At 53.1% G+C, this 10,890-nt stretch overlaps 1 protein-coding gene across 1 annotated transcript in view; it reads left to right on the top strand.

Moving 5' to 3' along the window:
- Positions 1 to 10,890, top strand: part of DOT1L (DOT1-like histone H3K79 methyltransferase) — a 65,776-nt gene that overhangs the window by 49,910 nt on the left and 4,976 nt on the right. Inside the window, exons 21-29 of the mRNA XM_015565402.1 lie at positions 1,373 to 1,857; positions 2,013 to 2,148; positions 2,655 to 2,798; positions 4,273 to 4,402; positions 5,669 to 6,246; positions 6,516 to 6,721; positions 8,633 to 8,697; positions 9,139 to 10,074; positions 10,824 to 10,890. Of these exons, the coding sequence (XP_015420888.1) occupies positions 1,373 to 1,857; positions 2,013 to 2,148; positions 2,655 to 2,798; positions 4,273 to 4,402; positions 5,669 to 6,246; positions 6,516 to 6,721; positions 8,633 to 8,697; positions 9,139 to 10,074; positions 10,824 to 10,890 (2,747 nt within the window). The remainder of the gene's footprint in view (positions 1 to 1,372; positions 1,858 to 2,012; positions 2,149 to 2,654; positions 2,799 to 4,272; positions 4,403 to 5,668; positions 6,247 to 6,515; positions 6,722 to 8,632; positions 8,698 to 9,138; positions 10,075 to 10,823) is intronic.

Here is a 10,890-nt window from a genome sequence, read left to right as displayed (position 1 = left end):
CTTACATATGCAAATTAACCGCCATTTTGTTGGCAGTTAACTGTCAATCTTAGTTGGCAGTTAACTGTCAATCTTAGTTGGCAGTTAACTGCCAATCTTAGTTGGCAGTTAACTGCCAATCTTAGTTGGCAGTTAATTTGCATATAGCCCTGATTAGCCAATGAAAAGGGTAGCGTCGTACACCAATTACCATTTTTCTCTTTTATTAGTGTAGATGAAACTGCAATGAATTTTTCTGCACCACGATTTACTTTAAGGATATTTCTGTAAATATATAGTCCCCAAAATAGATCTGTGAGCAGTTTAAGGTCCTGTGATACATGGCCTAGGTGTTGCTTGTCCACCACACCAACATTGTGTGTCATAGAAAGAGGTTTGTCTCGAGCCGGTTTTCTCAGTGGTTAGAGCACCAGCCGAGGACTAAAGTCTCCTGTTCAGTGCCAGTCAAGGGCACATACTTCGGTTGCAGGTTCGATCCCCTTTTGAGGGGGCCCAGACATTCCCAGTGCAGGAGGCAACCAATCAATGTGTCTCTCACATTGATGTTTCTCTCTGTCTCATCCCCTCCCTCCCACTCTCTTTAAAAATCAATGGAAAAAATTGGGTGACGATTAACAACAAAAAAAGAGGTTTGCTGACGGCTACAAAAGCCAGGCCTTGTTTCCATGGGTGTACCTGCAAGAGAAGTCTCCACAGGGAATATATTTGGTTTTTGGCTCTTCTGTGTAATAAAGAAACGATACATTTTCATATAGAGAAAAAGCCCAAACAGTGTAAGAAGAAAGGTGTCCTCCGGCCCGGCAGGTGTGGCCCGCCGATTGAGCATTGACCCCGCGACCAGGGGTCCCAGTCAGGCATGTGTCTGGGCTGTGAGCTCAGTCCCCAGCAGGGGGTAGCCGATCATGGTGTTTCTCTCTCATCAATGTGTCTATCTCTAAAAATCAATAAAAAAAACATATTTTTAAAAAGCCCTGTGTCTGACCCTGGAAGGAAATGCTATTTCAGGGTTTTTCCCAGTGTATGCTCTTGAGAGCGCTAAGTTCTCTGTTCCTTGCTTTCCTGGGGACGTCTTTTAGTTTCAGCAGATGTGCATCTGCAGAACCACTTTTAACACTCACATGCTGTTTTATCCGTCCACCCAGAGTGCCCTGACCAGGTTTGGGTGGTTGGCTGCTCTGGCTTCCCCTTTACACACACAGTCCGTCTGCCTCCTTGTAGTTACCTTGGGGGCATCCTCCTCACCCTCCTGGGATGGTCCCCTCTGGTGGGTTGTTGGGTTGGGCTGGGCTGGCCTCTGTTCTGGGGCCTTCGATGGGTGTGCAGGAGCCTCTCTCCCAAGCAAGCTGAGGGTCTGAAACCCTCGCTCTTCCAGATAAGCATCGTGGAGCTGGAAAAGAGCCAGCGGCAGCAGGAGCTCCTGCAACTCAAGTCCTGCGTGCCACCTGATGATGCTGTGTCCCTGCACCTACGAGGGAAAGGTGGCCTGGGCCGAGAACTGGAGGCGGAACCCAGCCGGCTGCACCTTGAACTGGACTGCTCCAAATTCTCCCTGCCCCACTTCAGTAGCATGAGCCCGGAGCTCTCCATGAATGGCCACGCGGCCGGCTATGAGCTCTGCAACACACTGAGTCGGCCCTCGTCCAAGCAGAACACCCCCCAGTACCTGGCCTCTCCACTGGACCAGGAGGTGGTGCCATGTACTCCCAGCCACGGCGGCCGGCCCCGGCTCGAGAAGCTATCTGGCTTGGCCTTGCCAGACTACACCAGGCTCTCCCCGGCCAAGCTGGTGCTGAGACGCCACCTGAGCCAGGACCACACTGCCAGTGGCAAGACACCTGCTGGTGAGCTACACCCACGGTGAGTCTGCCCCTGGCGCCCTTGGGCTGCTGTGGGGTCTTGCGAGGGGTTGCTCATCAGTTTGGAAGTGTTTGCTAGGCCCGGGCTGTCAGCTCTGAACACAAAGCCACAGCCACTGGGTCTCCAGAGTGACTGCGGTGTGCGTCTCATTCCAGAACTGAGCACGCCAAGGAGAATGGCCTTCCATACCAGAGCCCGGGCCTCGCCAATGGCATCAAGCTGAGCCCTCAGGACCCACGGCCCTCATCCCCTGTGGCCTTACAGATGACGGGAGAAAAAGGCAGTGAGAAGGTGCAGGCAATCACTGGGAGGGAGGGACTCTTGGGGTGGAGGTCTTACCTGTGCCTGAGCCGAGGCTATGGGGGACGCTCAGTGGGTATCCAGAGCGGGTCTGTGAGGACGTCCTGGTGAGGGCTATGGAGCCAGGAGAGTGTGGGGTGGAGATGGAGGGATAGGGCTTCGTTAGTCAGGTCCCCACCCTCGGTTGCTTCACATCTTCAGGAACAAGACTAAGAAAGTGGCAAGATAGTAGAGCCCCCTTAGGGTGGCACTGCCAGGGGGCAGCTCTGTCTCTGCTGTGGTGGCACGTTTGAAAACCATTAGGTCAGAGTGTGACAGGTAGGGGCCTGGAAGGTCAGGAGAAGCGGTTGGAGCTGGAGGGATAGGCGTTAGTGGGGTGAGGGGACTGTGCTACAGCGGCCCCTTGTCCATGGCTGGAGGGTAGTTGTGTCCTTCGGGTGGTGTCGTGGCCTGGGGTTATCAGGTCAGCAGCAGCAGGCAGTCTGCTGTGTCTGCAGGGTCTGAAGGAGCGCGCCTATGCCAGCAGTGGGGAGGCCATCACCAGCCTACCCGTCAGCATTCCACTCAGCACTGTGCAGCCCAGCAAGCTGCCCGTCAGCATCCCCCTGGCCAGCGTGGTGTTACCCAACCGTGCCGAGAAGGTAGTGAGTGGGCACCATCGGGGGGCGGGGGCAGTCCAATGCTGTGTTGCTCCGAGAGTATCCGCACAGGCAGAAGAGACTTTTGTCTGGTGTTTGCCCCACAAGCCCTGGTCCCTTTTTGTTAAATCGCATGCAATTGAAGTTTGAGAAAAATAGAGCATCCAAGAATCCAGATTTAATTACATTAATATCTTACAGTGTGTTTTTTTGTTGTGTTTTAATCTTCATCCAAGGATATTTTTTCCATTGATTTTTAGAAGGAGGGGAGGGAGGGAAGGGGGCGGGAGAGAGAGAAACATCCATGTGAGAGAGACACATCGATTGGTTGTCTCCCACGCGCCCTGAACAGGACCCAGGATTGAACCTGCAACCCAGGTACATACCCTTGACTGGAAATTGAACCCATGACCCTTCAGTGCACAAGCCGATGCTCTAACCATTGAGCCATCAACCAGAGCACCTTTTTAAAAATTTTATTTATTTATTTATTTTTACATCTTGTCATTTTTATCTCAGATCCTTTTTTGTAAACGGTGGTGTGTGCAGATGGAGAAGGAATAGAACTGCCCGACGTGGTAGAAGCTTGAAGCGCATCCGCTTCATTCTGTACCTGCATTCCCCTTGCCTCATGCTTGACTCTCTATATAATGCAGATTTTTCTTGTTTTTGTTTTTTTAGTTATAGTCCATATACAATTCACCATCTAAAGTGTGTATTTCAGTGACATTTAGTATGTTCACAGGGCTGGCAACCATCACCTCTATCTAGTTCCAGAGTGTTTTGTCACCCCCCCCCCAAAGGAAGCCCCACCCACATCCATAGTCGTGTGTGTGTCCTATCCCCAACCCTGACAACCACAAACCCACACTTCCTGTCTCCCTGTTCTGGACATTTCACCGAAATAGAATCACACACACTGTGATCTTTTTGAGTCTGGCGTTTCTCACTGAGCATCCTGTTTACCAGGTTCATCCATATTGTAGCAAGTATCAGTGCTTCTCTCCTTTTCGTGGCTGAATAATATTCTCGTGTGTGAGTGGACACATTGGGGTATTGTTTCATTTATCAATGGACATTTTTTTGTTTGCACTTTGTAGCCACTGTGAACAGGTGTGTACAGGTTTGTGTAGACAGTGTTTTCATCTTGCACATAGGAGATAAAGTGCTGGTTCAGATCATAACTGCAGCTGCAGCCCTCACTGCTTTCCCTGTACCCTTCATCCCCACCCTGAGCCCATTAGCCAGAAGGATCCTTTAGGACCCAACTCAGACATCTGTCCCACCCTGATCAGACCCTTCTGGTGGCTGCCCACTGTTCTCACACCTGAGCAGGTCACCTTTCTTCTTCGAGCTGCTTTTCACACACCTGCTATTTTCCCTGTTTCATGTCCTCAGCACGTTCTGTGGCCTGTGACCCCCTCCCCGACATTCACATGCCGGGCCCAGCTCAGCTGACAGTGCATTCTCTCCACAGAGAAGCACCCCCAGTCCTGTGCCTCAGACCCGAGAGTCCTCGTCCACACTTGAAAAGCAGATGGGTGCTAACGCCCATGGTGCTGGGAGCAACGCTGCTGGGAGCAAAAGCCTCACCCTGGCGCCCACAGGTAGGGTGCTTCTCCTGTTCCCGCCCTGTCTCTGTAGGTCAGCTTCCACCTGTGCCCACTGCCACCTCTCCAGGGGCTGTGCTGGGGGCATAAGGTGTGAACAATGTCTATAGTGAGGCCCTCAGAGATGCCTGGCTCAGAGCTTACCTCCTTCCAGCCATGGGGTCTATGCTGAGTCCAGACTGTTGTCCTCCTTAGCAACAGCAGCCGCACAGTGAGACCTGGGGGTCGGGGACTTTAGGGTGGGCCCTTAGTGCATTACCTGAACCTCTGGCTGGCATCCTGATATGGATGTGCTTGGTCTGGCTGTATTAGAGCCTGGGTGGTGTGGTGGCATTGTCCTTGTCAAACCACTGTGGGCTCCGGGGCCACCCAGTTTCTAGCTGGATTCTGATCTCCTTCAGAGAGCTCCAATTTTTGACACATCTAGGTGTTGACACAGGGCCCCAGGGTCGGGGAAGTTGTGGCTCTGAAGCCGAGAGGCTCTGTCACAGCTGTTCAACTCTAGTTGTGAAAGTCCGTAGACGGGTGGTGGGCATGTGCCAGTAAAACTGCTATAGCAAAGATTGGCAGCCAAAACGCCAACCATGGGCTGGGCTGTAGTTTCCTGACTTTTGTGAACACCATGGCCTGTTTGGACATTATTTTTCCAGGCATAAAATTCAGCCCTGGCCAGGTAGCTCAGTTGATTAGATCGTTGTCTCCATACACCAAGGTTGTGGGTTTGATCCCTGGTCGGCACATACAAGAATCAATATCTCTCTCTCCATTCCTCATTCTCAAAAATCAATTTTTTGAAAATTAAAAAACAAAATAAAATGTAGAGGCCATTACTGAGAGCAGTCCTTCCCCTAGGCTCCCTGCGTCCCACTACTCCAACATGGGGTGGGGGGGGGCACTTTGCAGCTGGCAGCATGATGAGTTCTGGACAAAGGACAAATTCTGTCTCAGTTGGATGTCACAGGGGTTTCTGAGCCTCTAGGGGAGGTCCGGAGAGAGGGTTCAGGGTGGGGAGTGGTATACAGGCTCCACGGCCTCCAGTGATGCCAGATCCAACATGGGAAGGAGATTACCATGCCTGAGCACTCTCACCTGTGCTTGCGCCAGCCCAAGGGTGCCTGCCTAGTCCCTTGGTGCCATCTGTGGCCGCACCCACGACATGGAGGGTGCCTCTCCGGGGCTTAGTGTCCTTACCAGTTTCACCAGGGGCAGCGCTGTCCTCTCCTGGGATGGGCTTCCCTGAAACACTGTTTCTCTTCCTGGCAGGCTTCTATGCAGGCTCAGTCGCCATCAGTGGGGCCCTGGCAGGCAGCCCGGCCCCACTCGCTCCTGGAGTTGAGCCCCCTGTCTTCGATGAGTCCTCCAGCTCGGGGAGCCTCTTCACCACCATGGGCTCCCGCAGCTCCACCCCACAGCATCCTCAACTGCTAGTGCAACCCCGGAACTCCGGTCCAGCCTCGCCCACGCACCAGCTCTGCGTCAGCCCCCGACTCAGCGCTGCCCAGGGCCCACTCCCTGATGCGAGCAAAGGGGACCTTCCCTCTGAGGTTGGCTTCTCAGATCCAGAGAGCGAGGCCAAGAGGAGGATCATCTTCACCCTCTCAGCTGCTGCCAGCAGCACCAGGCAGTCACCTTCCAACAAGCACAGCCCTCTGCCTGGGGGTGCTCGTGGAGACAGCAGCCAGAACCATGGGCAGGACAGTCGAAAGCGGGGCAGGAGGAAGCGGGCATCGGCGGGGACCCCCAATCTGAGCTCAGGCGTGTCCCCCAAGCGCCGGGCCTTGCCATCCGTCGCCGGCCTCTTCACTCAGTCTTCAGGGTCTCCGCTCAACCTGAACTCTATGGTGAGGCCAAGACAAATGTCTGGGGCAGGAGGTAGTGGGGCCACCCAGTACAGACAAGCAGGCACTGGACGTTGGGTCTCTTGTTCCCGGGGCTAGCCGAGATGGGCTGGGTCAGGGGCCCGTGCTGGAAGGAACAGCTGGCAGGCGTTGCGATTCCCCAGAACTCCATGCCCGGGAAGCTTAGGCAGGAAGGATCAGAGCAGAGCCATTGGGGTTGGTGCTGTGGGAGCCCATTGACAGAGTTGTGCTGTGTCTTGCTGGTCTCTCAGGTCAACAACATTAACCAACCTTTGGAAATCACAGCCATCTCGTCCCCTGAGAGCTCCCTGAAGAGCTCCCCTGTACCTTACCAGGACAACGACCAGCCACCCGTGCTCAAGAAAGAGAAGCCCCTGACCCAGACCAATGGAGCCCACTACTCCCCACTGACCTCAGATGAGGAGCCGGGCTCTGAGGACGAGCAAGGCAGCACCAGGTGAGGGCAAGGAGGGCAGGCACTCCACCCTTGGGAGAGGGGCCTACACCAGCAGGGTTCTGAAGGACAGGCCCTTGTGGTCATGAGTGACCCAGGGACAGGCAGCTTCCACCTGCCATTAATTGGGGGGTAAAGGGGACCTTAACAGTCACTCCCCATATTCTCTCCCTCCCCCAGCCCTTGGCAGCCACCATCTACTTTCTGTCTCTATGAACCTGACTTCTCTAGGAATCTCGTATATAACAGTGTAATGTCCTCAAGGTTCATCCATGTCATAGCAGGTGTCAGAATGTTCTTCCTTTTTAAGGCTGAATAATACTCCAGTGTGGATGGACCACATTTTGATTGTCCATTTATCTGTCCATGGACACTGGGGTTGCTTCCAGTTTTTAGCTATTGTGAATGGTGCTGCTGTGAACTGTCATATATGTTTTTTGTCTCAATTTACTTCATACTAAGTAGAATTTGTCATATATGTAAATATATTTTTATTGATTTCAGAGAGGAAGGGAGGGAGAGAGAGAAACATCAATGATGAGAGAATCATTGATTGGCTGCCCCTTGCACGACACCTGCAACCCGGGCATGCACCCTGATGGAGAATCGAACTGTGGCCCTCTGGTTCATAGGTTGACACAACCACTGAGCCACACCAACCAGACGTACCAAGTAGAATTGCTGGGTCACATGGTCATTCTATGTTTAATTTTTGAGGAACCACCATCTTGTTTTCCACAATGGCCACTCCATTGTACATTTCCACCAGCTATGCACTCAGGTTCGAGTTCCCCCACATTCTCACCAGCACTTGTTATTGTCTGATGTTGTTCTTAATGTAAATTCCTTTCTTATGGGTGTGAAGTGGTGTCTCACCATGGTCCTGACTTTCATCTGCCTGACTAGTCATGTTGAGTATCTTCTCATATGCTGATTGGCTGTCTGTGTGTATCTGTCCAGGGTCTTTGGTCCTTCCTTTAATTGGGTGTACTTTGCTGTTGTTGATTTATGAGCGTTCTTTATTCTAGATCAGCGGTTCTCAACCTGTGGGTCGCCAACCTGTGGGTCACGACCCCTTTGGGGGTCGAACAACCCTTTCACAGGGGTCGCCTAAGACCATTGGAAAACACATACATAATTACATATTGTTTTGTGATTAATCACTATGCTTTAATTATGTTCAATTTGTAACAGTGAAATTTGGGGTCACCACAACATGAGGAACTGTATTAAAGGGTCGCGGCGTTGGGAAGGTTGAGAACCACTGTTCTAGGTACATGATCCCTTATGGTATGACTTTTCCCCTCTCTCCCTGGGTTAAATTTTGACAAAGTCCCATTTATCTGTTTTTTCTTTTTGTTGCCTATGTTTTTGTTGTCTCATCAAAGTGATTTTATTTTGTTTTTTTCCACATATATATGTTCTTAAATATTGCACTTGGGTAGTCTTCTTTTGTCTCGGGCATATCCAACTTATCAATTTCCAGATTCATTTGGAAGTTCTATGTCCTTGGGAAAAGGCCATAGTACACTGATGCATAGAATGCGCACCATTTATAATTTGGGGCTGCTATGAATTCCACCTTGCTGAAGTGTACTATGTGTCACATGCATGACATGCTATAGATGACATGGCAAACACAAGGGTTTAAAGAGATTGAGAGATGGTTCTATCTGGGACATGTGTGTGTCTCTGTATCTGGGGAAGTGGAATGCCTGTTCCTCTTTAGCTGTTGAACCCTCAGTAATTGGGCTACAACATGGACATAACAGCCATTGGTCCTCCTTGAAGGAGGTCCAAGGGCAGGGGACCTGTGTGTCTACTGCTGCTCTACCTCCCTGGGCAATTCAGTGAACACATACAGCTCTCAGGATGCACAGGGATTTCAAACAGTCATATTTTTTTTCTTGATAGAATTGAGAGAAAAATTGCAACTATCTCCTTAGAAAGCAAATCTCCTCCGAAAACCTTGGAAAATGGTGAGTAACAGTGCTCCATTGCATGAGTCCCCAGTGCTAGGTGGCATGCCCTATCTTTTCTGCACAGGCGTTCCTGAGCACAGTGGTGCTAGAAAGGCCATTCCCACCACAGGCCAGTCTTGGTGCTGCCAGGTACCATATCCTCAGTTGCCTGGGCAGCAGACCTGTTTCCTTCTTGATGAAATAGACCAAAGTCTGATTGGTGTTGACTCATCCATCCACCTGCCCTCCCACAGAAGCACTCCTTTCATCTTTACCTTCTCCTGTAGTCCATCCCACCCTAACCACATGGAAGACCAACCTTTTCTGGGTAGAAGGGGCATCCATCCTTCTGAGCTATGGTGCTTCCTCCCGACCCCCTCGGAGACCTTCTACCACAGCTCCCATCCCACTTGACCCCTTGGAGGTACCCAGGCCTCAGCCCCTGCCTCTCCTCATCAGGTGGCAGCCTGGTAGGAAGGAAGCCGATGCCCTCCAGCGAGCCCATCAACAGCAGCAAGTGGAAGTCCACCTTCTCACCCATCGCTGACCTTGGCCTGGCCAAGGCTACTGACAGCCCGCTACAGGCCAGCTCCACTCTGAGCCAGAACTCCCTGTTCGCTTTTCGGCCCACCCTAGAGGAGCTCAGCTCAGTTGATGCCAAGCTGGCCACCCACCCCAGGAAGAGCTTTCCGGGTGCACTGTCGGGGCCTGGCGGGCTGAGTCCCATCAGCAACCCCCCCAACGGCTTTGCCTTCAGCGGGAGCCTGGCTGCCGACCTCAGTTTACACAGTTTCAGTGATGGTGCTTCTCTCTCCCACAAGGCCCCTGAGGTGGCCGGCCTGGGCGCCCCCCTGAGCTTTTCCGCCCCGAGGGGTAAGGAGAGCAGCACGGAGCCTGGCCCCTTTGTGAACAAGAGGCAGCTGGATGGACTGGGTGGCCCGAAGGGTGAGGGGGTCAAGGGCAGGGAGGGAGAAGTCAGCTTGCCCGTGTGCACACCCTCAGACAAGGCCTCATCACATGGCAAGGTGGGCAAGGGCCGGGACCGCGAGCCTGATTTCAAAAATGGCCACAATCTCTTCATTTCTGCCGCTGCCGTGCCTCCTGGGGGCCTCCTCAGCGGGCCAGGCCTCACCACAGCAGCGTCCTCAGCAAGCGGCACAGCCCCCTCCTCCCAGACACACCGGCCCTTCCTGGGCACTTTTGCACCTGGCCCACAGTTTGCCTTGGGCCCCATGTCCCTGCAGGCCAACTTAGGCTCATCTGTGCTGCAGTCCTTGTTCAGCTCTGTGCCGGCTGCTGCTGGCCTAGTGCACGTCTCATCCGCTGCAACCAGACTGACCAACTCTCATGCCATGGGCAGCTTTTCCTCCGGTGTGGCAGGTGGTGCAGTTGGAGGTAGGCAGAAGCGCGTCTCTCCTGTCTGACTCTCAGGTCCCATGGGACCTGCTCTGGGGTCTGTGACACTACGTCGTCAAGGAAGCCTCCTGGACCACTGGGTTTAATCACAACTGCTTTACAGGTTCCCTTCCAGAGCCCCCTAAGGGGTGAGAGGCTGTGCCCGCGTGTCCCTTTGTGTCCACTTTGCACCTGCCACCTCATTCCTTTTCACAAAATGCAGATATGACTCACATGGGCAGAGCACTCACGCGTGAGTTGGCCTGTCAGGCTTTCTGGTTGTGACAGTGTCTTTCGTACCTTCAGGAGAGCTGGCGCCGTGACTAGAGCTTTCATGCCTCCCTGTGGAGGTCACCATCAGATCTGACAGCCTTGGGGACTGTCAGGGCATTGCAAGAGAGTGACCACAGCGCCTACTGCACTGTGGCTCTTTGTCGGGTGGAGTGGAGCCACTGGCTGGGTCCTCTGCAGTCCCAGACCTCCATAGGTGGCTCCTTGCTGGGTACAGGTGGGCGAGATGCCCACAGCTGGGGACCTAGGAGGGAGTGCTGAGGGGGGTGTGGCATGGGGCCATCCTGCAGGTAAGTCTCACCTGGCCACCTGCACTCCTGCTGCCTGCTGCTTTGTCCCTGCACCTGTGTGCACTCAGAGCTGCGGCTGCTGTCTGCTTCCCCTTTTTTGCGTGTGTCTCTTCGCTTGCCTGGAGAATGCCCGCCTGTTGAAGCTGAGTTTTTCTCTCCTGTTTGCAGGTATCTTTAACCACACGGTGCCTTCCGCCTCCACTCATCCGTTTGGAGCCAGTTTCGGCAGCGGGGC

This window comes from Myotis davidii, unplaced genomic scaffold (assembly GCF_000327345.1).
Source record: "Myotis davidii unplaced genomic scaffold, ASM32734v1 scaffold1960, whole genome shotgun sequence".
In the NCBI taxonomy this organism is placed as follows: domain Eukaryota; kingdom Metazoa; phylum Chordata; class Mammalia; order Chiroptera; family Vespertilionidae; genus Myotis; species Myotis davidii.
This window is presented reverse-complemented; position numbering and strand designations above follow the sequence as displayed.